Source organism: Zonotrichia albicollis, chromosome 1 (genome assembly GCF_047830755.1).
Source record: "Zonotrichia albicollis isolate bZonAlb1 chromosome 1, bZonAlb1.hap1, whole genome shotgun sequence".
Taxonomy (NCBI): Eukaryota; Metazoa; Chordata; class Aves; order Passeriformes; family Passerellidae; genus Zonotrichia; species Zonotrichia albicollis.
In genome coordinates, this window is record NC_133819.1 from 139,992,950 (window position 1) to 140,020,287 (window position 27,338).

General features: G+C 34.7%; 1 protein-coding gene across 7 annotated transcripts in view; it reads left to right on the plus strand.

The window, feature by feature from the left end:
- CSMD3 (CUB and Sushi multiple domains 3) overlaps nucleotides 1-27,338 on the plus strand; it is a 580,686-nt gene that overhangs the window by 90,916 nt on the left and 462,432 nt on the right. For all 7 annotated transcript variants that reach the window (XM_074556146.1, XM_014263981.3, XM_074556154.1 and 4 more), the window contains exon 3: nucleotides 13,857-13,969. In XM_074556146.1, coding sequence (XP_074412247.1) covers nucleotides 13,857-13,969 — 113 coding nt within the window. The remainder of the gene's footprint in view (nucleotides 1-13,856; nucleotides 13,970-27,338) is intronic.

Here is a 27,338-nt window from a genome sequence, read left to right on the forward strand (position 1 = left end):
TGCAAAATAGATCAGCTGAGTGGACTCATGTTTCTATTATAGCTTTCTTTTTATTTAAACCCATTTATTAAAGGGCAAATACTAGTTGTAGACCTGTCAGTCCAATAACTATTTACAGATGTGCATTTTATGTGCCCGTAGCTGTTATCCAATCCTAAATGCAAAGACAAACACTAGTTGCATTTTCTTATCCAATTTCAGCAAAAGTAACAGAATCTTATAAAATCTCTTTTCTGAAATCATTATGGTATTTCTTTTTTTTCATTTTGGAAGTATTTCTTCTATGTTCAGTCAGTTATTAGAAGATTATGAAGAGTGGAGCGTAGAATAAGGGACCTGACACACTTCTGTTATATTTCCTATGTTCTCCAAGTCCAAATTTTAATTTAGATTTTTCTCCCTTGGAAATGGGAGCTTATCTTCTATTTTAAACTCAAGTATCCTTTTCTTAAAAAATTATTTTCATTTTCCTGCTAGAAGTTTTTCTATGGTATTTCATATTTAGTAACCAATATAGAATTAATAATTTACCTTCTATGAGACTGAAAATTGCATTTTTTAATTTATGTTTATATAGAATGTAAATTGTATTTATGTAATAGGTACATTACTTTAAACCCTTTATTTCACTGCATTTGTAAAAATCATTACAGGGTCACATTTCTGGTTTGATGGGATAAAAAGCACCTCAAGTGCCATAACCATTTTTCTTAGATCTGTCTTTTCCAGAATTTCAAATGTGTAAATGTAAAACATTTTCCATTATAATCTGGTTTTCTTTTCTTCTAATTTGTACTTAATTTGATTGTCTGTTTTTTTGATTTTTTAACTACCCAAATCCCAAGAGTATTTCAGAGAAATTAAGAGCTTAATTTCTCACTGCAGTGGTCAAAAAGAAAGACTTTATTCATATTTATTTCCTCACTGGAGTGGATTCAGGCTCTGCCTTGAAACACCATATGCTCCAGACCTCTGAGTGTAAAGATAGACATACCCAGTGCTGGAGGAGAGACACCTTTACTCCAGCACCTCTCTTTCCTCTCTTGCTCTTTCTGGCATACTCTCCTTATATGTTCTCTTTTAAAGTGAACAGGGGCCTGTGAGAAAAGTAAGTTGCTTCTGACTCAGTGAAAGTTTTCTGGAAGAAAATGAATGACATAAAATCCATGGAGTTTTTTCCATGGATAAAACTCCAAAATCCATGTTTGCTTGTTTTGTTTAGGTATTGCAGCTAATTTAGCTGATGAATCAGTTGGGTTTATTCTGTTTGTTGTCATTACTCTGTTTTAAAAAGCTGAATTTTTCATATTAAAAAGGATATGGATTCTGAAATATATGCATATAGTTGGTCATCTTTTATGTGACCTACTACTACAAATTTATGTCTATACCAGAACAGAAATAAAGAGTGTGGTGATAATGTCACAAGCCTTTTGCTCATGGATGAATTCCAATGTGATACAGAATATTTAGTATAAGCTGAAGCTGTTCTGGAAGTTCCTGGCACCTACAATGGTGAGAAGCAAAATATGGCATCTCTCCTTTCCATATTGTGCTATTTTCACACATTAAGGCAAAGTTACAAAAGATAGTCCAACTCATCTAAGAGCTTGTTGTCACTCACAGAAGGGAACCCATCTCCTGTGTTCCTCCGGCTTTGGCTGTGTGATCCTTCTCTTTCTTCCATTGGCTCTGGCACTCTTCAGGCATACCACTTTGAGGATATGCTTCCCTGTGCTAACTGAATTGACTCAGGTTTATTTTTAAAGCAATAATTCTTCATAAGGGTGGTTAAATAAATTCAGAGAGAAGGGTGCAAATGACTAGAACCAGTGTGAACTCAGTGTTAAAACTCTGGGAAAATTGGATGGGGCAAGCTCCTCTCCTTTTGTGCTTTGAAAGCTCCAAGATCTGCTAAAATGTATCATAGATCTTCACCCAGTTTTAAGATGAGGACAGTAAACTATATTGTCACAATGATACTCAAGGTTAAAAAGATGTACTGCTTGCTTAATGCTTTTCTTTTTTAATTCTAGTTACTTTAAGGACCTAGGATGCTTTCAAATTCTCCAAAAGTTATTGTCTTGATATTTGTTCTTAACAGTTTTTCTCTCCAAGAAGCCAGCAAGTCCACATCCTACAGATTTTTAAAGACTATTTGTATGGTACTGCAATATCTGGTTCTTCTTACTTATCATTTGAAGTTATTCTTGATAGTTTTATATCTTAAAAAAAAATTGAGTGCTTTAGAAAAGATAATTATTTATAAAATCTGTTTCATTTCTTATGATATATAAAAAAGTGGGGAGTTGTATAATAAAAGTTTTACATTGATAATGGATGGTGGTAGGTTTTAGAAACATGTTTTGTACAGAATATAATGATCATACCAGAACCTGATGAGTACTTTATTGTTTAGTTCAAAGCAGCTGTTCAATTAACAGTTTTCAGCCTTGAACTATGATCATTATTTTAAAATAATAGATTGCATGATCAGTTTTGCATTTTGACAGGGAAAAAATTATCATTTGACGAAAATTAAATTAGTTCATAAATCATATGTCAATTTGTTAATGACTTGTTGAACAAAGCATATTTTTATTACTATTTTCAATGAGAGTAAAACTCAAATCTAGTCGACCACTTCTGCTCAATCAATTTTGCTTTGTTTTATAGACTATTAAATTCTGTTTATTTATTTAAAACCAATTGAAAAGGCATATAAAAACTGTAGGAGTTACTCCTATTAGTATTTTAATTGGAATACTCTTAAGAAAGCCTTTAAATTTCCTACTTTCTTCCTGATTCAATGGCTAAGTAACTGTTTCTTTAGAAAGAAATTTTAAAGAAAAGCTGAATTTTACCAGGATGTTGCAGTCCAGTCTTGCAATACTCCCAAATGCAATTCAGCACCTTTATTAACTTCTCAACATGTACACATGAATGCACACAAGCACATCCAAAAACATAAACACTAAAGGGAATTGAACTTAATTGTCTATTACTCAGTAGATAAGTGTTATCCTTTTCTAACACACTCCTGAGATTTAAAAGTTGTTTGTTCTGAATTGGTGTGTAAGAAAGAACATTAGAGGTTGTGCTGGGTTGACTTTGGCTGGCTGCCAGATGCCCATCAGCCACTCCATCACTCCCCCTCAACAGCAGGACAGCAAGAGAAAAGAAGATGAAAAAATTCCTGGGTCAATACAAAGAAAAGGAGGTCTTATCTTTATGCCAGAACCCAGTGTACACATGAAATTTATACATTACAGAGCTTCAGTCACTGCCTAAAAATTGATTGATTTCTTGAATTATGGTATTTTCATATCCCATGTATTGTTTTAGCAATTCTATCAGTGATATATTGCTCTGAATTCACTTATTAGTTACATGTCCAATCCCTTTCTGAATGCTTTTAAACCCTTGGATTAATTGAAAAACTAGTTCAACGAGGTAATTGAATTTCATCTTACCAGTTTTAGTTTGACACTTTTCAGTTTAATTAATAAGTGTGTGTATATAACAAGTGAGTGATTGATCACTATCATGGATGATTGTGTGATCCAAATAATCAGAATTCTTTTGGAGTTTATTTGATCCTCACTCGGATTAGCTACTAATATTTGCAGACTTTTTGACCCTTGTGATTCTTTGAACTTGCTATTAGGATATGATCTTTTCTGCTCAAAGCTCAAAAAGGCATGGTTGCATAGGTGTGTCCATAAAACATGGATGTAAGAAAAGGGCAATGCATGGGAATGTTAATGGGAGATTAGTTTTACTGTGGCAGTTAAAAGAGTCATCAGAAAGATATAATCATGGAAATATTGTTGATGCTATCCATCAGATTAAATACATAATTCTCAAATCTTCAGAAACTTAAATTCATGTGTAAGATGTAAACAGTGTTATTTTGCTTTAAGAAATATTGTGGTGTACTAATATTAAAATATTTTCTTTTTTAAAAAATATAAAACTTCTTTTAATTCTAGAAAAGCATTTATTTTCTATCTGGAAAAGGAAAAAAAAATAAAAGTAACTCAGAAAACCCACCCCAAATATATGCTGTAAACTAAGGAAAGTAGGATGCTTTTGTGTGGAAGTAGAATCATAGAATCATTGTGTTTCCTTGGGTCCTGTCACTGGTCACCACAGAGAGAGACCAGGGTCTGCCCCTCCTCTTTCTCTCATGACGAAATTGTAGAATGTAGTGAGGTCTCGCCTCAGTCTCCTCCAGACTGGACAGACCAAGTGACCTCAGTTTCTCCCCACATGGCTTCTCTTCAAGCCCTTCAACATCTTTGCTTCCCTCAGGCTGAGGCCACACCAATGCAGAATAATGGGGGACAATCTACTCCCTCAACTGGTGATTAATGCAGTACGTGATGAACTTTGTACGTCTACTTGATGTAGAAATACTCTTGTAAAATTTATATCATAAATAAATAGTGGTAGTACTAACAAAGATTTGAGTTTTTTTCTCCTCCCCTCAGTTAGATGTTCCAGGGACATCTTATTGTGATCTTTCAGTACTTAAGAGAGGCTTTTAAGAAAGACAGGAACACATTCTCAGTAGGGCCAGTGGTGGTAGGACAAACGTTAATGGTTTCACACTAAAAGATGTTAGATTCAGACTAGATATAATGAAGAATTTTTTTACAGTGAGGGTGGTGAAACAGGGAGCCAGATTGACCAGAGAAGTGGTAGATGTCCCATCCCTGGAAATATTCAGGGTAAGGTTGGATGGGGCTCTGAGCAGCATCCCCTAGTTGAATATGTCCCTGCTTATCACAAAGGACTTGGACTAGATGACCCTTGAAGGCGCTTTACAACCCAAAGGTTTCTATGCTCCTATGACTTTATTTATCATAAGGACTGTGAAAAATAACTCTCTACAGAGATTAGGGCTTTTAAAACAACCCTGAATCCTGGTATCCAATGCTTTGTACCTGTTCAATCACTGGAAGAATAATACCTTTTGACTTTGGTATGTGCCATCAGACTAAGCACGTTAGAATTTCAAGGCTCTCTCTCCTGTGGTATTTGTGATCACTTTGGTTTCTGTTACTTAGATTAGGTGAGAGGGCTATTACCACACAGAATAATTTGAATCTGATTTAATGTGTCTCTTGGACAGTTAAGGACTGGATCTGACTGCCCAGAAGGCTGACACACCTCCTTTCTTGCGGATTTTCAGAACCTAACTGTATAAAGCACGAACATACTGCTTTGACCTCAGACCTTCCTCTACTTTTTTTGATATCCTCTTTTTTGGTGCTGTGAAATGAATATTTTTAATATCCAAATAAGTAATTTTCACATATATTTTTCATATTTTCCATATTAAAATTTTCTATTTATTTATTTGGGATGATTAATGTAATTTTGGTAATGTGCAAGGAAAAAAACATAGGAGTGAAAAAAAATCTCCTTTCTTTTGTGGCATTCATGATACTTTACAGTGGATATGGGGACAGTAAAAAAATGCTAAAATCATTAGAGCTGCATCTCGAGCACTAGGCTGTGGAATTTGATATAGAAATCCAATAGCATGAGATGTACTTCAAACTGAATAATCTGTATGCATTTGTGTATGGAGTATGGATTTCTGAGAAGGAGGAGAAGCATAGGTAAATATGTTCTGAACCGCTTTAAAGGTTTTGTTCAACAGCAAAGATATTTGCAGTTAACAGTTGTAGGTGACATTACTTTTAAAAATAATTTATTTCATTACTCTTTCATGTACTTAAAAACATTGTTGATACTTAAATAATGTATTTAATGATATAGAATATATTTTGTTTCATCATTTTTGGTAGTGAAATACATAACTCAGTTTTTTAAAGCATATTGCCTTGCTTTTCTTAGCTTTTCTCTTGACTGCCATTAACGAATGACTGCTATTGCTCCTCAAATAGTTTTCAGAGCTTTTGAAACTTTCTACTGGTAGATGCTCAGTTTGCTGTTAAGAGATCAGAGATGCTCTTGTGGTTTAACCCCAGCTGGCAGCTAAGGACCACACAGCCACTCCCTCACTCCCCCACCGGGGGGAAGAGAAAGAGAAATTGAAGAGTAAAAGTGATAAAACTCATAGGCTGAGACAAATAGAGGTTATTAGGGAAATCCAAAGCCACACACACAAGGAAAGCAAAATAAGGAATTAATTCACCCTCAGGCAGGCAGGCATTCAGCCACCTCCAGGTGAACAGGGTCCCATGAGGAGGGATGGTGACTTGGGAAGACAAATGCCATCGTTCCCAACAGCTCTCCTTCCTTCTTCTTCCCCAACTTCACATGATGAGCAAGACACCTTGTGGTGTGGGATATCCCTCAGGTCTGGGGCTCAGCAATCCTGGCTGAATCTCCTCCCAGCTTCCCATTCATCCCCAGCCCACTCAACCAGAGTGGCATCACAGGGAGCAGCAAAGGCACTGCCCAGCAGGAACAGAACCATCCCTGCATTATCTCACTGTTTTCAGCACAAATACAAAACATAGCCCATATTAATGAGTGGGAAGAGAATTAAGTCTGCCCCAGTCAAAATCAGCACAGATGCTTACATGTCTGATAGATTATTATGGAAATGACACAGAAAAAAAAAAAAATAGATAACGCAACAGACTGAAAGAGATGCTAGATTTTGCATTCCCATGAAAGAGGGCAACGAAAAAAAATTAACAACCAAAATATGGGATGTCAAATTTGATACCTTCAACATTGAAAAGCTATGCTTTATTAAGTAATCATATATTTTCTTTAATATCTTGGTATTAAAAATAAGAAAATGCCATGACATGTAGAGATAAGGGGATATGGTCCTCAGAATCAAATATTTGATGAGTATTAGATAAAAAGGTAAACATTTAAAGGTAAACATTAGATAAACATTTGCAGCTAGAAAAAAAATACTGAAGAATGTTGTTATTTTAGTTGAGTAGATGCTGGCCACAGCAAATGCAGCAGCAGCAAATTGAGTGAGAATATCATGCTTTTATCTTAGAGAATGCAAATAAGCAACCCTTCTGTTGAGGGCTTTCTTTTTTCTTTTTTTTTTTTTTAATAATAATTAGAGCTAGTGGGAAAATGTTAAACAAGTATCTGGCAGGCAAAAGATCTCACTAAATTTCAAATTGAATCAGTGTAGCATCAGGCTAGTCAGATGTTAAATCTAATCATCTGCTACTTAGAAAATTAATAGAAGTTTATATGAATACAAAATCACACAGACAGGACTCCAGCAGCTAATAATGGATTCATCAGTATGTGGTCCAACAAAACGGAGCCCCAACAGTACCCAAAGAAATTCAAGATGTTTTTATTTGCTAAGTATTGACTGGTAGTGTCTGCCTAAATAACAGATAGCAAGTTACTGGACATACCAGCAAATAAAATGGCTGGTAAAAGGATTATAACTAGCTTAAATGGGAAAAATCTACTGGTGATGAAGCTTCATTTGTACATGTGCTATGGATTTTAGAATAATATTTTTTGAAGATTATCAACTTAAATATGTATCATTAAGACCAAAATTTCTCAGTGGAAAAGTTACATTCATGTAAAAGAAAACAAATTAGAAACATTTTATCTGTTTTTTGAAAATATTAGATAATTCAGTTTCCTATAAACTGCTAAATACAGAATAAAATTTCTGTTGTCTTCAGAAAGTTTTTCTTTACTTGTGGGGAAGATCCTCAATGAAGGTATATATACACCAGTTTGTTTTACCTACCTTCCTTTTATACTTAGACTTTGCTTATTATGCATATTCTTTTTCAGAATCTATCTTCTCATTTTTACAGGAATAAACAGTTATTTGGAGATCAAACTAACAGTGAGAATGTGTAAACTTTGACATTCTTTTAAATTTTGCAGTCAAAATTACAATAACTCGGCATGTTAACACGTTTTATGTTTCTGCATAATTTTACATAAATTAGGAACAAACAATTCTTGTCAACCTTTCAGATTAGACTAAAACCCTTCCTGCTGTAAAATTTCTGTGACCTAATCAAAAATTTATTGAGATTAAGTGAGACTGCTATTCACTTAATACTTTTTTGGTGAATTTCTTTGGATACTATCCTATCTAAGCAGAAGTATTCCTGAGGAACTGCATTTTCTTTGGAAATAACTACTAAACTGTAGAAAAGCTAGAATCTTGTGAACCCAAAAAGAAAGCAAAACAATACAAATAGCTGTTAAAATACATGCAAAAAATTACCTATTTAAAAGCATAATCAATGTCAAACAACAAATGTCTAAGACACGCAAGCAAAGAGGAAATACAGTCATCTTATTCGTCACATCGCAGTCTCAAGTAAACAATTTATCTAGGAGCACTTTTCTATGACTAATCAAGATTTCTTTCCATAATTTCAACTTTGCAATTATGAAATGATTGCTCTATTTAGATTCTGAAATTGAGAGCTGGTCTTCCTTGAGGGCTGATGAGTTAAAAGTTCAGCATGCAGCATAAAGTGATATATGATTTAAGGTTTATCACAAGGACCACAGTAAAGGCAGAAAACAAATGATTGATCAAATTGCAGAAAATTCCAGTCAGAACTCTAAAGTCTTGGAAACCCCAAATCTGAGATGATTTGTTGTTTTAAAATTATGTCATATGTGATTGAGAAAAGATGATGGGAGAGATTAAAATAGAGAGATTGTCATTACTTTTGGAGTAGCAATGTAAATATACTTACAAAATGAAAACAGATTCAACTGTTTAATATACGTGCCTTCTTCTTTTGAATCTATAGCATGTGACAGAATATAGTACAAGAGGAAGTGACGCGGGGAAACACTCTGTAAATGACCTGTTTGAAAGAAAATAATTATGTCATTTTTAATCATTTACAATGCCAAAAAATATTACTACAAATTTGCATATAGGTACAAACATTATCACTTCTGCCCAGAATTTATTTATTGTATTTTAATTGGTATTGAAAGAATATATAGAAATTCCTGCGTACATAAGACAATATTTTGTTTGAGACTCTATTTGACTCATACCATTACTGAAAAATAAATGAGGATGGTGTCAGAAGACATATGAGACACAGATTCCTTCAAAACTAGTCTCTCACCTGTAAAAAGACATCCTTAACCACTTTATTTGTACATTATGAAATTGTATGCACTTGGACCCTGAGTATTTAGAGAAAACTGAGGACCCCAAAAAAATCTGTCTTATTTCACCAAGAAGTCTTAAGAATTGAAAATATAGCAGTGAATATAACAGCTATTGTTACTAATCTGTCTACAATATTACTAACACTCATACTCAAAGAAACTAATTATTCAAAAATATGCAGTTAAAATTGTACAGAATTCTACTAGAATCTACCTCTTTTTTTTTTTTTTTTTTTTTTTCTGGTGGTGATCTATGGTGCTTTTTATGTCTATTTGGATCCTAAGCCACTTTGGTTTTTCTTGGGAGGATAAAGATGGCACCATGGGGTGGTCATGGAAAAAAACCAACAAGATTACTTCTTTGTCACAGAGTATGATGGTGATGATTCTCTTCTCCTCAGTCTTGGGTCTACATGGGTAATTTAATCTCATTTGTCCTTTTCTCTGGTTCCAAGGAAATGGGTGTTTCTGTTCTCCATTCTTATACTCTGAGATGAGTGCAAATACATTGCCAGATTCATGTTACTGAAACTATATAGCATTGTAGTTTTGCATGCAAGTAATGTATAAATTCTGAATACATATTGTGTCTCCAAATGATGTCTATAATTTTACCATATTTACTACTGGAGCTTTAGAATTTCTATATACAATAAATATTTCAGGATGAGCATCTGGTCTTTTTGACATAAAAAAGTTGAATCAATAGAAATACTTCTTAACCCTTTCCTGTGCTCCCAGAAACATCTGTAGGCTTGCACTACATACATAATGTGTCCATTTCCTGTGGGTGTTAGGTGCCTGGCAAGCTTGTTAGACACATCAGGAAGAAAAAAACAAATATATTCATTCATGCAGTGCATTCATTTACAAATTTGTATCACTGTTCTGTGCTTGATAACATTCTGTAGCTAAACTGCATCATCAAAGTCAAATACTCAAGTAGAATGTCACACTATAAAATTTGGGTTTTTAAGAGTTGAAACAGGAGAAAATAGATTTTCTTAAACCTTTGTAGACTTTGTCTTTTAGTTCCCATGGTTTCTCATGGTTTCCCATGTCTACCTGGTACCAGGTACTAATGGGATCTCTTAATGAGTTCAGAGAACACTTCCAAAATGAAAAAGGGAAAGAAGAAAAGGAACAGATAATCCCACCAAAAAAAAAAAAAAAAAAAAAAAAAAAGTAGAAAGTGCATCTGCCATATATTTTTTCCCCTCCAAAGTGGTAGACTATAAAGGAAAAATTTAAGAGCCTACCAAAAGATGTAGGCATGTCCTGCTTGGCCTTCATCTCTCCAGAAGCACATGCATCTCACCGAGATACAATGTCATACCTACCAACTCTGTGGTGATGTTTCAAATATCTCACAGTATCTAACACAGCAATAGAGTCACCTGAATAACTCCAGTAGGTATTTTAAATTTGAAAAAAGTTGGTACACATGGAATAAGATATGCAAATGCAATGTAAGAGGGAAAATTGTTGTAGATAAAAAAAACTTCAGCTGCTTGAGGAAATTTAAATTTTAAATGTGTTTAATATGCATATGATATCTGCTTAACGAGATGACTGCTTATTTTACATAATTTTTCCACCTAAAGTTTCATTTTTACCAGAGTACTGAGTTAGACATTTAGCTGTCTAACATTTAGTTGTACATTGAGAGTGATCTGAATAAGTGGCAATCAGATCCATGCAGATACATTGTCTTACAGGTATTTTGCTGCTTACCTGCCCTCTCTCTCCTGCAGTTATGATGTTCTTGCTATGTTTAATTTTAAAAGGCAATGACAACTGTTCTAGCTAACACTTATGACAGAGTTGTAGAGTTTAACATATAAATAAGACTTAAGCTCTGAGGTCAATATCCTTTTATACCTAATGAATAATACTCAGGTATTAGGTTATTTCAATATGAATTACATTACAGTTCTTTCTAAAAATCTGTAGTATATTACTGAGTGATATTTGCATGTTGAGTTTTTATTTACTAAAATTTTTGATTAATTTTGCATCCACTAAACCAAAAATATCACCTTTGAATTTCTTCATATCAATTCAAGTGTAGCAACCAAATTAAAGAAAGAAGCTTATCCTTTTTGACTAAATGCAACAAAATGATGGTTATAAAAGGCCCACTGCTGAAAGCTAAATGGTAACCAACAGCTCCTATAATGATCTGTTTTGCATCAGGAGTTGTAATGTTTACTATGGTAGTAACATATGTGTTCATTTTAAAAATCCACTATCCATCTAAGCTGTGCCTATGTACCACTCATAAAATTCAATGCTTTGGGACACCTGTATTTCTTTTCTGCTGGGTATATGTTTATACTCAGAATTCTTTTAAATCATTGAGTACATAAATGGATGCCAGCTAGACTTACTGTGAGTTTTATTCTAATTATTGGTTTGCTTTTACATTAGGCCAGCTTATTTTAAAGAATTGATGCTAGCCAATAAATTATTTATTTGTTGATGACCAGTCTATTAGAAAAAATGCACTGATACTGATTTATTAAAAAATAATGCATATGCCTGTTTGGGAGATGTAAGCATTTTATTTCCTTTTCCTATTAATAGAACAAAAGTATACTTTCCTAATGAAATGAAAATGCATTTCCTCAATCATAAATATTCTGTACATAATTATCCATCTTTTCATATTAACATAAGTTCTTTAGTCTTGTTTTAATGACATGATTCATAAAGATACCAGTGACAAAACAAAGAAAAGCTTTCTAAATACACCCTCTAAGGATGTACTATATATAAATATGTGAATATATATGTTGTTAGGGACCTTTCCTTCTTTTGTTCATGTTTTTCATTTTCCTGGTTATATGATGGGAGTACTATTATCATTTGGCTTTCATATCTGTCATGACTGAAACATGGCAAAAATTTGCTACTGTATTGAGGAGGTTTTGTTTTGTTTTGTTTTGTTTTTTTTGAATTTTGTTTTGTTTTCCAAAGATTGTTTAAGAAAAAAACATCAATATAATACCTATCAATTTGCAGTATCAGTTAAGGACACCAAGTACATAGAGATCAAAGAAAAATCTAAAACTTTTTATGATCCCCACAAATAAGCCTCATGGTGGGTTACTGCTACACTATATTGAACTCATCTAAAGGTATCTTAAAGCTAAAAATAAGCAAAACATTAAATAAATGCTAATATTGCAATTACACCAATTTTTAGCAAATTATTTCCTGACCTTTTGGATTCTGGGTTTCTCATCACTCTACATCCTTCCTTCAATGAGATTAGAAATGCTGATAATGGTAGGACATAACTTATCAGCTAATTTGTGATTTTAGAGGACTGAGACTGAATTTTAGAATAAGCAGCAGTAAATGTATTGAATCATCAGTAAACGCCATTGGTGTTTGTTCCTACATCAAGCAAAATAAAAAATACATCATCTCTTCCAGCAACATTATCAGAGCTTGCAAATTTCTTAAAGCGTGCTAAAGACCAGCCTACGTAGCTATATAGCTGTATTGAAAAAATCAAACCAAAACAAAAAACTAAACCAAACACAAAAAAAACCCAAGTAAACATAACATCACCATGAATTTGTTCTAACAATGAAAAAGGAAAGTGTAAATCTTGAGCCACCCAGATTAACTCTGCCTTTTAACACACACTGAACAGTAGGTTGGACTATGTGGCCTCTACAGGTTCCTTTTGACTGCCATTTTTCTGTTGTTCTTAATTCAAAGTAAAATGTAAAATAACGGCTTATCTCAAACACATGGAAATAATTTTAATCACAGTCATTAATAAAATATATCAGCCCATCTACTACACAATTACCACACATGGCTGAGTGGGTTCCAAAGGTATGTGTTGATTTCACTGGTCTAGGTGTACACAGCTAAATTTTTCAATTTGTTCTTTACACATTTTTGACAGTTAAATGTTATGGGCTATATTGGTCTGATATGAATCCAGATAAGGTTATTCTCCTAAAACTAAGGAAGATAAGAGTTGTCATATGTACATCAAATAAATATGTAGAAGTGAGTAGCAGCAGAGCTGAGTACACAAAAAAAAATTCTTTCATTTGTGTCTCAAACACAGTGGTTTTAATACAACAAAACAAAACCAAAATTACAAGTGACAAAATCACAAATCTTAATGACCCTGTAATTCCTTTCAAGAGAGCTTTTTGTATGGATTTATTATTTCACAATAACGCTGCTCTTCTAGTTGAAATTAAAAATGTCTTCTCTGATGCCAAAGTGCACTGTTTAAATACTGAATTCCCTCATTAAAGTGAATCATGGTCCCTTTCTTTCATCATATTACTGTGGAAAAATTCAGCTACTACAAATTTTAGCAGAAACCTATGTAAGATATTTAGCACAATACATTTTTGAACATAAACCCTAAATTGTCTCATGTACTGTGATTTCTTTGGTTTGGTGACTTCTATTTTTCCAGCTACCGATAATCTGAACTGGTTTTAAGTCCAGTTTCTGCACCTTACTATCATCTATTCTAAGTATAGTGTCCATCAAATATAATTAAATTTTCTAATAATTCCTCATTTACTATATGAAATAAGTTTTGCATGTAATACAAACTACATCCTTTTAAGACAGTTGTCCTTTCCATGATTAAATATTATTGAGAACAGCCATCTGTCACACACAGTTTTATTTTCCAAACAATTAACCATGAATTGTGCTTTTTTTTTCCTTAGGTTAACAGGATTTCATCTTCCTCCACCTGTGACAAGTACAAAATCTGTATTTTCACTGCGCTTGACAAGTGACTTTGCAGTTAGTGCTCATGGGTTTAAAGTTTACTATGAAGGTAAGACATTCTTAACAAAATAATCTGGTTTTTTCTTCCTCTGATCTTTATACATGAAAAAAACCCTAAACTTCCCACAGAAATATACAGAAATATACATATATAACCTTATCCAAGTTATTATATTTGCTTCTCATGGAATCATTCACAGATGCATAGTCATGTCTCAAACCAAAATATTTTAAACTCTATAATCTATAGTACCATCCAGACACAAATATTTTTTTATCTGTAATAGTGGTAAGTTCTTTTAATTCTGAGAAACTTAATTGTTACAGAACAATTGTTATCATTCTGATCCTTCTGACGCATGCATATTCAAATTAATGTCAGGACATTACTAGTTAGTCTTGAATTTCACTGGATAGTGGCATCTGCAAATTTTATGGATGGAAGCCTTCTCATATGTTTGCACAGGAGAACTGCTGACTCAGTTCTCTGAATTGACATAAATATATTTCTCTACTGCTGTTTACACAATTGTCTGTAGTTTTCACACAGACACTGAAGTTAATGAGCTGGAACATGTATTCCTGAAGTCTAGAAGTTCATAGTATTTAATATATATGTCCCAGGAAGGATCTTGTTTATGATCAATTCACTATGGTAGTATTTTAAGAGTTGGTTTATATCAGGCATTTATTTTTTAAACCCTTTTCTTGGTACCAGGGACTATGAACTCTAACAAGTTTTTATAGGATATAAGCAGAAGCTGTTGTTTTTTTCTTTGCTATAGTGTTTGGTGTTTTGGTTTTTTTTAATTTTTGGATTCCCCACCCTTTTTTTAAGGACACTTGGTGTTAAGACACTTGATTTTTCTATTTCCATTAAGCATCTCTGTCAGCAAAGCTGGAGTTCTAGTAAAAGCCTGGAGAAGTTCTGAGGCCATTGCTATACCCTACGTGGTCCCATCTGCAACAGAAACTAATCCCTGAGAAAGTAACTAGCAGAGTAACACTTTGATAGCCAGGAAACTTTCCAAAATTTGGTAATGCAGTGAAGAGCTGCTGTAGAAATACAGCCCAGAATCACTCTGTAGGAAAATGTCTTCAGCCATTGAAATCATTTACCTTTAGGTATGATGCATTAGAATTCTACTACATGTAGTAATTCTCTCCTGTATACCAAGATATGAAATGAAAAACATAAAATACTTTTTAGGCCCTTCTTGTTCCTTGATTTATTACAGAAAATAGATTAAATTATTGTACACTATCTTTTTTGGGGAGGTGGGTTGCACATAAAAGAGAAATTCAGGCTATATGTAAGTGGATCTGTCTAGATTACAGTTACTCTGCAGTCTGTTATTTTTCAAGCATTTGGTAACTGTTCAGCAGCAGATAATTAAAACTGTTTTATTAAAATGCACTATGAAATTCCTATGGATTTTTAATTATGCAAAATATATGCTTCTCATGCATGAATTGAATTCATTATATATGATATCATCTGTCCCTATAAACAATTTACTGAAAGATTTTGCACTGCTAAGGCTAACATATAGCATACTATGCATCTCAGTTATGATAGAGAATAATTAAGATTAAAATGGAAGATCAGTCAAAGGCTTCAGCTTGCACTTATGACTGACCCCTCACATAGCTCCTTTCTAGGTGAAAATAACATACTGATTAATAGAACTCAAGCTCCTGGGTCAATATATAATCTGGGGAAATCTTACCTTCAACCACAGAAATCAGCATTTTAGAACAAAGCATAAATTTGTTATCTTGAACTTGATACTAATTTCTTTTTGAAATTGATGTTTTATTTTGTGAAATTAGGAATTTTCAAAAAAGTTAGGCTGGATCCCAGAGTTTTAGTTCAATGGAATCTCCCTTTCCACAGCCAGATCTACAGTTTTAAGACCTGAATCGAGCTGACTTCATTCAGTCAGACAATTTTTCTTTCACTATGCTTTTTTCTGACTTCATGTGAAGCTATTCTCTTCATATCCAGATAGCAAAGAAGTGAAAACTCATTACATTACATTACATTCATGTAATGCCTCTTTCCTTGATGTGAGAGAATAGATGTATTTAAATGATAATCACATCAGGGAAATTTCCATTTCTGTTCTTGTACTCTTTGTGAACATGTATAACCCTGCAATCAACATTTTAAGATCCAGTTCTGCCTAGTATCCAGTTTTCAAAAATTTTGATTGCCCAGTAGCTCCTTTTTAGCTTCTTGATGAAACATCTACATACTTAGTACCCTTAAATATCAGGCCTCATAATTTAAAGCTTCGTTATGGATATGTAATTTGAAATTTAAGACAGACATGATTAACAACCTGTCATTGCAATAAAGCAAAATTATAGAGGTGGCTTGAGAGGATAGGGTGAGAAGTAGAGAGACATATATCTGAAGGGATTAGATCCAGTTGTAATTTGAGAAAGAAGGAACATACCTTTCATAATCACAGATAATTTAAAACATTTTCTTTTGAGATGGTTTGAAATATTCTTCATAGGTATATAGTTATATGGAATCTATTACTGTTCACTATTAAGAAAAAATAAAATAAAATAAAAAAGGCCTCCAAATATCTACTTTAGTGACTTCTCATCCTCTTGACAAATTTACAGTTGAGCTGAAAGTTGACAAGAAAGAAACTCCAGAGTACCTGATAGAATCTGTGGGAAATATGAATCTAGGGTGGACTTTCTTGATCACAGCATATAGGAACATACTCATTTTCTGATCTCCTGAGAATAAAAATGTTTATGAAAAGATATAAAATGGAATCATTAATAGAAAGACTATTCTGATCCACCGTATGTAATCCACTGCAATTGCATTCCTTCAAACCAAGTGCACTGCAGACCACAAAATATCAACCCTGGCCTGCTAAACATCAATATCATAAGCCTCAGTCTGCAATCTTCACCCCCCCCATTCTTCTCTCCTTCTTTCTCTTCTTCTCACTCCCTTTTTCTTTCCTCTATATCAAGTGGCATATTTGAGTTATCTTTGGTACCACTGCACACAAACTTCTTCATGTTCAACTTCTTTATTATTCAGAAAAGAACACATCTGATAAACATACCTCTCTATATAACACAATACCCCTGAAGAAAATTTACTACATGAGAGAAAACTGGAACAGATTACTCAAAAGTAATAGACTTCACTTACAGTGACACCAGAAAATGGTGAGGTGCACAAAAAATTAAGGAGGGATTTTAAAAATACCCTGGAGCTAATTTTATCACTGTCCAGTAACATAGTATTGCTGATGCCTGTTTCTTTGGTTTTTTTTTCTTTTTTTTTTTTTGGGGGGGGGGAGGGGGTTGTGGTTTTTTTTGTTTGGTTTTTTTTGTTGTTGTTGTTTTGTTTTCTGGGTTTTTTTTGTTTGTTTGTTTGTTTGTTTTTGTTGGTTTTTTTTTTTTTTTTGAAGAGGTTTATGAGGAGGTTTTTAGTAGCTTTCAGGCTCTCTACAACATGTATTAATATATGGAGAAGGAATGCTATGCTTAATTTCCTGTTTGATAATTTAGGCTAAGTACAGTGTAGATGTGCTTATTTTATTTTATAGATGTGCTTTTATTTTATTTCTTGTGGGATAATTTAGTTTTGGAACAAAAGAGGTCGAAGGACTTTTCCATTTCCTGTTGTCCTAAGATACATAAGCAGCTTTATTCACGGAGAGTAAGGGAGAGGAAATACAGCTGCTGAGAAAGAAAGCAGCAGAGCAGCTTGGCCACACAGCAAAGGGGATTCAGTGGACCTAGTCCTGCTTTGAACAGTGCTTCCTTCTGTTCTCACTGTGGTATTTTACAGCTTTTAAACAGGTAGCTGACATTGCTAAAATCATTGAATTCATTAAGAAATGGACTGCTAGCATTTATGGCAATCTTTATTCAAGTTAAATATGATAGACATTCTTGTGTTATCCTATTGGCCATGGCAAAGAATAGAAAAATTTTATATATAGATTACCCTTGCAGAGGAAACTCTGAATGCTCAGGAGGTGAATTGCAAATATTTATAGCAGTGGTAAGAAATATAACTTTATCTGGTTTGTACTGCTGCACATAATTTTAAATCTATATAATAAAACTGAATCATTAGACATTGTATAAGTAATGAAATGGTGTTAATATTTATACTGGAGTGCTGCTATGGAGTTCAGAAATTCTGCTGTAATATTTTTAAGAGGGATCTGAGTGCAATGTTAAACATTTCAAGCATGATCACAGCTTTATCAATAATGGGAGGTGGGGAAGCAAAGAAAGGAGCAGATGGTATTTATTAACAGAAGAGGATTTCCATCTAGTGACTTCTGTGGACTTATCATGCATTTCTTTCAGAAATATTAAGAAAAACTGGTAGCTGATGTACAGCATTATTAAAGCATGTAGATAAGAAATACTAGTAGGACTTAAATATATCAGGATGTGGGCGCTAAAAATAATTTTGGCAGTTGGTATAAAGCTAGAGCATAAATAGGATAAAAAATTTTTAGCTCTACTGCATATCAGAATTCAGAAATGTGGCTACACATAATCTAAATCTGGCATTCAGGTGAAGTCCTAGGTGTATAAAGCTAATAATATCACTGCCAGCTTAATATAACATTTAAAGGATACTAATGAATTATTGTTTGATTTTGGAGTGCTCTCTATAAGAAATCCACTGAAAAAATTGTTTGCCAGGTTGGAGCGGTAAAAGACACTGAATTTAAGCTGTAAGTCTGTCACCAAGCTGGTACTTGATGGATACTACAGGCTCTTTGTTCTGTTCACATTTTGCTATAACTGCTGTGGGTGTGGCTGCTTTCTGTCATTATTTTGCTTCAACAGATCCTTAATAAAAAATGAACTGAATTGAATTGAATTGAATTGAATTGAATTGAGGAGAGGAGAGGAGAGGAGAGGAGAGGAGAGGAGAGGAGAGGAGAGGAGAGGAGAGGAGAGGAGAGGAGAGGAGAGGAGAGGAGAGGAGAGGAGAGGAGAGGAGATGCCATATGAAATCATTATCAGGTTGCCATGGTGTTTCTACTGATTTTACCTATATGCTGTACTGGTACCATCATTCTTGTATAAATCCAGAGGAAGTAGAGAGAAAAATAGCTCTGTGGATTTAATCTGGTTAATTTTTATAGCGTTTCCCACTGTTTTCTTGATACCACAACCACTGATTTGGCTAAAGAATTACTTCTGGAAACAAAGTTAGCTCTCAAAGACATCAAGCTTTAAGAGAACTTTCTTTGATCCCACTGATCACTCTGCCTCACTTAGAAGTAAGACTTTTTAATTCTGATTTTTGAACTTCCAGCTACTGGCTTTTGTTCTGCTTTTATCTGCTAAATTATAGAGCCCTTATTATTAGAATCTGTGAGTTCTTATGGAAGTTCTTAAGTACTGCAATTAAATCACAGGCTTCAGAGTATTCTTTCTCTTTAATATGGGCTTTTGAAGCATTAACATTAATTTTCCAAATTATGAATTATTTTCTGTCATTCTTCTGTATTTTCATCATTTTGTTACAGCTCTGTGAAAAAGGGCTCTGATCAATACACTTGTCTGGCTGAGGCCTGCACCTGATCACCACAACTCGTCCTATCTTCTTATTAAATCTTTTTTTCAACTTTCAGAGCAATCTCTCTCTGTGGTGCATGTGTGAGGGCTAAAAGGGCTGAGTGCCAGCTACAGGAGCCAGGCTGGGTTTGTAGGAAACCCTGGCTTGGTGCCAGCTACTGGAGAGCCTGGGGTCTCTGTGCCAGCTACTGGAGAGGGTGGGGATCTCAGCTGCCCCTCACTGGGGTGGGGATGGAGTGTGTCCCAAAAAACAGCCATAGCTATCAGGAGGAACCTGCATAAGCAAAGCAAGGGAGGGGCTCCGTGCCAGCGCTTGGAGGAAGGCGTGTGACAGGTGCTGAGGCACTGTGGTGGCAACTGTCCTCAGCTCTCCACACTGGGTGTGCATGGGGCACTCACCTGCACACTTCCATCTGGACTAAGCAGCAGGAAGGAGATCTGGATCTAGGGTGAGGTATCAGCATGGGGAATCCATGCTGGACAAGTATGCCAGTACTGCACATTTGCTAGTGAGCATCAAACTGGACCAGCCAGTGATGAGGGGACTCCTGGGGCCAGTAAGGGAGCCTGGAATCTGGGTAGGGTTTCCAGGCAGGCAGAGGGATCATGCTGGTACCTGTGGGACCCATGAATGTACATGTGCCCATGCAGTCAGGTAATTCTGTGTGTGCCTGCATGGATGGCCTCCTGTGTCTGCCAAACAAAGAGAGGATTTTGCCGCTGGTGCTCATGCTCAGGGGGTGCTGGCAAAGCAGAGTCTTGCCTGTGGCAGTCTGTAGCCCAATCTGTCGGTATCTTGTGTCTGTGTGTTTCTCTGGGGTACTTATTCAGCAGTGAAACTGGTTAAATCCACAAATGGGAAAGCAGCAAAAAAGTCCATTGTCTTGAATTACATCCCCAGGCCACAAGCTGTCCCAGGTGTGGGCTCCTGTGGCCAGGCAAGGAAATGACCAGATTTCAGAGCTGCTGGAAGCAGTGGCCAGGGGCTGCTGAAAGCAGTGGCCACATATTACATCCCTTCAGATGCCTAAATGTCATTTGGGTTCACCAAGCATCGTTTACCCTTGGTAAGACTGCGCTTACTACTCCCAGATAGAGTCATTCTTTAGGTGATGGAAAAGGGAATACAAAAATGTGTTCTTAAGGCTATTTCCAGGAATTGAGGGAAGGATTATTTTTTTATAGTGTCTGTAGTGATATCTCTTGCTTTCATTAGGACCAAGTGTATCACCTATCTGTCTAATCATGAAGGACTACTGCAGATTGCTATAATTTTCCATGGATTATAGACAGCAGCTTTTCAGGTACAGCAGGGTGGGAGAGCTCTTCTGGTATCCTTGGGTGAATCTGTGAATTGAATATATCCAACTTTTCAACGCAAACCCAGAACCAATTACCACTCTCCTTCCCAACTGGACTCATACCATAACAGGTTACTCCTTATGAAGAACAATGCACACAAGGCATGGAATTCCTTGGACTTTTTCATATTGAACATTATTGTCTTTTCCACCTGGTGAATCTGCAATTTTTCCATCCTTTTTTTTGCCACTAGCATACTTGTGGAGGCCCTTTGTATAATCCATGAAGCTCTTCCCTAGTGTTAGTGCCCCCTTGGACTTTGATCTTCTTGATTTTGTTCCTAAGTTCCATTCCTAACACCTTTCTTTCTGTCCACCCTATTTTCCTTTTTTTTTTTTTGTCTGTACTTCTTTGCATTTTAGTTCATTAAGAAGCTCCCTTGTTAGCCCCATGAGTCATTTGCCAAAGTTCACTTCCCCTTAAAATAGTTGGGTTGTCATTTAAAAAAATCATCCATCTCTCTGACTACACTTCCTCCCCATAATTGCTTCCCGAGAGATTCTGCCTAACAATTCCCCAAATAAATCCAAATATGATATCTTAAAGTCTAGGGTCCCAATTTTAGTACTTACTTCTCAGCCTTCCTTCTGAGGCTCAGTTTTCTTTTACTCGGTAGTTAGGTCCCTGTCCCCTAAAAGAGTGAAAATAGTGTTTTCAAAGGCCCTCCTTCTGAGTTAAAAATGCACAGATACGATTATATTCTTATTTGTGCTGATCAGGCAGTTTCTTCCCAGCAGTCTTTGTCTTCAGATGAGCTGCTATGATTATGAAGACCTGTGAAGACAACTGTGCAACTAGGCATTGTTCTGCTGGATGCACTTGCAGCCACAGCTTTTCTCCTAATCAGAAGGATTGAAAGGGATACCAGCACCTTAAGGGATCACATGCATCCATTCTCCCCCTCAGAATCCCATATCAAACTTAGATCATCTTAAGGTTTCCCTTGGCTGTCTTATTACCACTCAGATGAGTGAATAGCATGAAGCAGCAGTTGTGAGGCTGAAAAAATAGCAATTTCTCAGTAAAATTGTAAAAAAAAATATTTCTGAGCTCCAGGCAAGGAGTACACAGTCCAAGACAAGAGGTCTGTCTTGCAGGCAGGGGACTGTACCATGCAGGAGGGAGTATCCGACCCCTAGAACCTCTCAAAAGCTCTTTATAGATGGCTGTGTCACTTTATTATCAGTACTCAAAAAGTACTGTTAAAGGTTGTTTCTGCTGCCAAATATTTGTCATCCTATTTTTGGGAGAATGTGTCATAAATTCATCTAAATAGACTTGTCACTCTCTTCCCTGTTCTTTTGTTTGAAAAATAACATATCATTTTTAGAAAAAAGCTCATGCACACTTGCTTGATTATAGATCTAGTGTTTTATTCTACCATAATTAGCAGTTAGCCTCTAGTGGTTTTTGAGTGCTAAATTTTCTTTGATAAATCTTAGAAAAAAAAAAGTTGATTGATTAGAGAGCCACAGAACATGCATAATATTGTTCCAGACAAAATGAATGGAAATATATTTATTTGTTTTATTTTTTGCAAAAAATGTCATTCTTTGAAAGTTAAAAACCAATGAATAACATATAATTACTTCTGCCTTGAGAAAAACTTAATTATTGGGAAAAAAAAGATGTCTCTCCCTTAGTCTGCTAAAAATCCACTTACTATTTCAATGTTCTGTTTAATTTATTTCTTTCAGAATAATGTTGTTAAATAAGCCATATTTGTCAACTTATGGTACTGCAATTTATCATTTTGATGCATGCCTCATATTGAAGCTTAACTAAGACAGTGATTAATTTGAAATCTTAATTATATGTCAGCCTTACTTTAGCAGGTTTTTTTCTTATTTTTTCAATGTCATTTTTCATTAAAAGGATAATTGAATATATACTGAAAGACTTGAAAGAAATTTCCCAAGAGATTCTATGGTTTCTTGGTGAACTTATATTCTTCATCTACTGGACTGTTAAGTACAGTGCCCTGACAATAGCAGATCTTAGGGCAATCTAATTTAAGATTCACATTTTGATCCCATGTCTAGACAAGCAGTGATAACTATAATCCAATGTAGCTGAAACAGTACTCTGCAGGAACCAGTATGTGGTGCTCATTAAAGTACCTAATTAAATGCAGCTCCATGTTTATAAGCAGGTGCTTCCTTCATGTTTTAAGTTACAGCTCAATGAAATCTTTAAATAGTAATTCACAATAGCAGACTTTGAAATATCCATGCAATTCATAAAAATGAAACTGCTGCTAAATACCACTTGCAAATCTAGAATTACATGGCTTAATCCTTCAATCTGCATTTGGTTTTTGATAGCATTTTGGCTTTGATTTGTGATAGCTTTGACAGAACTTCTGTAGCAATAATATCAAAATACAGAGATCTGCAAGAACAGGTTCAGTATGCCAGCATGCAATCTTAAAAACTCTTCAAAACATAGGAGTTCTGCAGATGGAGAAATTTATTTATGGAGAGAACATAATACAGAATAATACAGAACTGTAACCTAAAAGACTCATTTTGTCATCTTAGCAGATTTTCAAATTTGCAAGTTTTTCACATGAGTTAAAATTGTATTTCATATTTGGACACTTAAAACTATAAAAGATAGTCATACTGTTGAGCACAAATTATGTGACATGTAAAATACTTGGAAATAGGTGAAATTTAAGTATCCAGTTTTGTCAGCCACTAACATCATCCTGAACAATACCAGTAAAATCATTTAGTGGTGATTATGACAAAAGTTTTATTTTAACATGAAGAGAAAAGCGATCGCTTACTCAGCACTGGAATTCTCTGCCTATTAAAATGAAATGAAATTTGTTAGAAGTGTATTTGAAAGATATTTACTTTTTTGACCAGATCTTAGCAGAGAATTTCTCAATAGCCTATGAGGCCATCCAAGGAAAACAGTGCAAATGTAGAGAGCTTTGAGATGGAATAATAATACTGTGAACTAGATGGTCACTCAACTGCCTTACAATTTGGAAAAAAAAAGTTTAAATTACTGAAAGTAATTTATAATTAAGATGTATTTTTATATATATAAAATAATTAAACACAAGCAAATAGTAATCTTCTTTCTGGAAGAGTCTTTCTCCTTTGAACCCCTGAACACCATAAAGAAAATGTCATTCCTTTGCCAGGTGACAATAAGCCACTAACATTTCCTGGACGACCAGTGGTATGTTACAGCTAAAAATTATTTAGCTAAAATAAATACTATAGATGTATTTGGAAAGATCACAAAGCATTCACAAAATTTTAAAACTTCTTTTTAAAATTTAAAAGCTAGCCTGTTTTTCTGAAACAGATATTTATTCTAAGGCAAAGTAATAATAAATTCTTGATTTTGGATAAATTCATAAATTCATGGTTGATTCTTGATAGATATTTATTTAAAATCCTAGAAGATCACATACTAAAAAAAACATTAGTTCATTACATTTAGAATATAACATATAAAAATAATTTTCTGGAAATAGTACCAATGGAATAATTAAAAGAAAACCTATCAAAGTATCAGCTGAAGTTTTGATGCAGAATTCTTATGCCTTCCTTTCTTTTGTTTTTAATTTTACGTTCTACATTTTACCTGCTATAAAATAGCATGTGAAGTGTCTATTGAGAAAATGAAGAAATCTGACATCAGAAAATAATCCTACTACTTTCATATGAAAAAATATTAGAAGACTTGGAGACATCCTTATACATGTATTGCATGATTAAAGAAGAAATAAAAATATTAGGATCACAAAATATTTTTTAATTGAATGTAGCATTTATGTTGTGCTACCTTACTCTTCTGTCAGTGTGCTTCTAAGCAATGCGTTCTTAGCTCTTTTAGGACAGATCCTGTTGCCACTTGCAGCATTCAATTCCCAGTCTCTCTTAAAGATATAATCAACACTGATGCACTTAGTGCTAGCTGTAGAGCTGATTTTGTGATGAAATATGCATTCTATGAGAAATGATTTGAAATCACAGGGTAAGAAAATGCTCCTAAACGATGGCTTCTCAACATGAAGTCCAGGTCCGAACTGATGATGTAGAAATAAAATTCTGTGCTAAATGCTTATTCTTCTCAGCACCCTGTCACTCCAGATTCCTAGTTAATAGTAAGTAGACAGATGACAAGAATAAGGTGTTTATAGGCAAATATTGTTGTTAAATAAAAATGTGCTGTGTCATCTTTAATTACAGTGTAGCATTGCTCAGTTCTGTACTTGTCACAGGAGCTCATACTGCAAGAAAAAGAATGTGTTATTCTGGGCATGAGGCATCTTAATTTGGAAAACTTTCTTCCACCCACAATTCTGTTACTGTCACACCTAAAATACATTCCAGCTTCACATATTATTGAGAAGCCATGAAATACAGATTCTTCATCTAGTTCCAATCCCCAGGCATGGTCAGGGACACTTTCCACTAGACTGCATTTGTCAGAGCTCCATCCAACCTGACCTTAAACACTTCTGGGGATGTGGCATTTGCAGCTTCTCTGGTCAGCCTGTTCCAGTGACTCACAGCAAAGAATTTTTCACAGAATCACAGACTACTCTGGGTTGGAAAAGGCCCACAAGGATTATTGAGTCCAACTCTTAAGTGAATGGCCCATACCAGGATCAAGACTGTGACCTTGGCATTATTAATGCCATGGTCTTTTTCATAAAATCTAATCTAAACCCACAGTTTGAGACACTTTTTCTTTATCATTTAAATATATTTATTTATTTACTATTCATAGGATACCGCTTAAGTGCAGCATAAAATAACATTTAATAAAACCAGGGAAAATAGATCAAAACCAAGGAGTCAATTGGAAAAGAAATCAAAAGAAGAAATTCTTCAAATATTAAAATGAAAAAGGAGACAGAACCTAAGCATTGACAAAACAGATTTAGTTATAACTGTAAAGTGAAAGGAAGACTCTTATAACATGCATTCCTCACATTATTGTTGGTGGGCAGCACATTTCAGTTTTGACCAGCAGACCAAGACAAATAAGCACAGTACTAGAGAAGTTTTCAGGGAGTTACTTGGTGACATTAAGTGAGAACTAGAGAGAAGGAAAAGGAATTGAAAAAGCAGTGAAGAGAAAATTATTTTAATTTGATTATTTAATGTCACTATTGCTTTTGAGGTCCTACAGACTTCACCTGATTCCTATTGACATGTTCCTTTCTCCCTGTCTGCTCAGCACTCACCAGGCTATATAGGGAGCAATCTCAGGGAAATAATATGGATGAAAACAAATTTTGTTGCATCTGTATTATTTCTTCATCCTTTTCTCTAGTCCAGCCTGCTGTATGGCTCAAAACCACCAGCAGGAACCCAAGCAACCAAAGTCATAAATGAGATACAAATAACTGATACTGTGAGAAAACACATCTCCTTTGGAAACAGCACATTTACTTTAATTTAAAACATTTATCAAATTGCATCTTGATGCATCATGTCTAATGCCGAGTGACAATAGGAGGTTGTAACAGTCTTAGAGCTGTAAATTGACTCACTAATTATCTGCATTTCAATGCTTAAAACCTGCTGACAGATTTACTCACACAAAACTGATGCTTGGTGCTTAGGAGAAAATGCATCACAGTATTTTGGACTCTCAAGATTGTTTTGAGTTGAAAAGAAGCAAGTTTGTCATGTTTGGTTTTGGGTCTTTCATGACAGAGTTACACAGCAGGTCTGTTATATTCACTTGAATCCAGTTTAATCACTATGCAGACTTGAAATGATAGATTAAAAATGAAAAAAAGGAAAGTCCCAAAGATTAATTTGCATTACAGATTGAAAATAGTTACAAAAGAGAAACTTAAAAATTTTAAATCATAACACTTATTTTCCTTCTGAACTGTTTCAATTTCCCTTGAGACTGAGATCTCTTTTTTCCAAAGTCTCTGGAGTTTGGCTTTTCCACGAGAGATATTTCAGAATATACTTTCACTATTCACATCTATGGGATGGAGTTCTTATGTCTTCTTCTGTCTCTATATTTTAGAACTTAAGTTTATTTATTTGATAGATAGAATGTTCTGAACTGTCCATGAAAATCATGACATGCATCAGTCTTCACTGCCAGTACTACTTTTAACTAAAATGCAAAAGAGGGAAAAAGGATACTGCCCTGATTTTTGCCATTGGTTTCCTTTCTTAGGAATGTTTTTAAAACTTTCATTTTAATGGCATTTTTTCTATAGCTCTCTCCTTTAATCCCAGCACACTGTCTTGCAGGTGGCATTTTTAAAGATTGCTACATCAGTTTATAACTCCTATCACTTGTGAGGCATTAGGTGGTCAGGATTCACTACACAGGTCTTCCAAAACACATTTCAGTGCTTATATCAATATCCTGTACCATCATTGCAGACATCCTGTACCTTAGAGGGTAGAGGTAAACAATTCCAGAGTACTATGCTATTTTTTTTCCTTACTACTGGG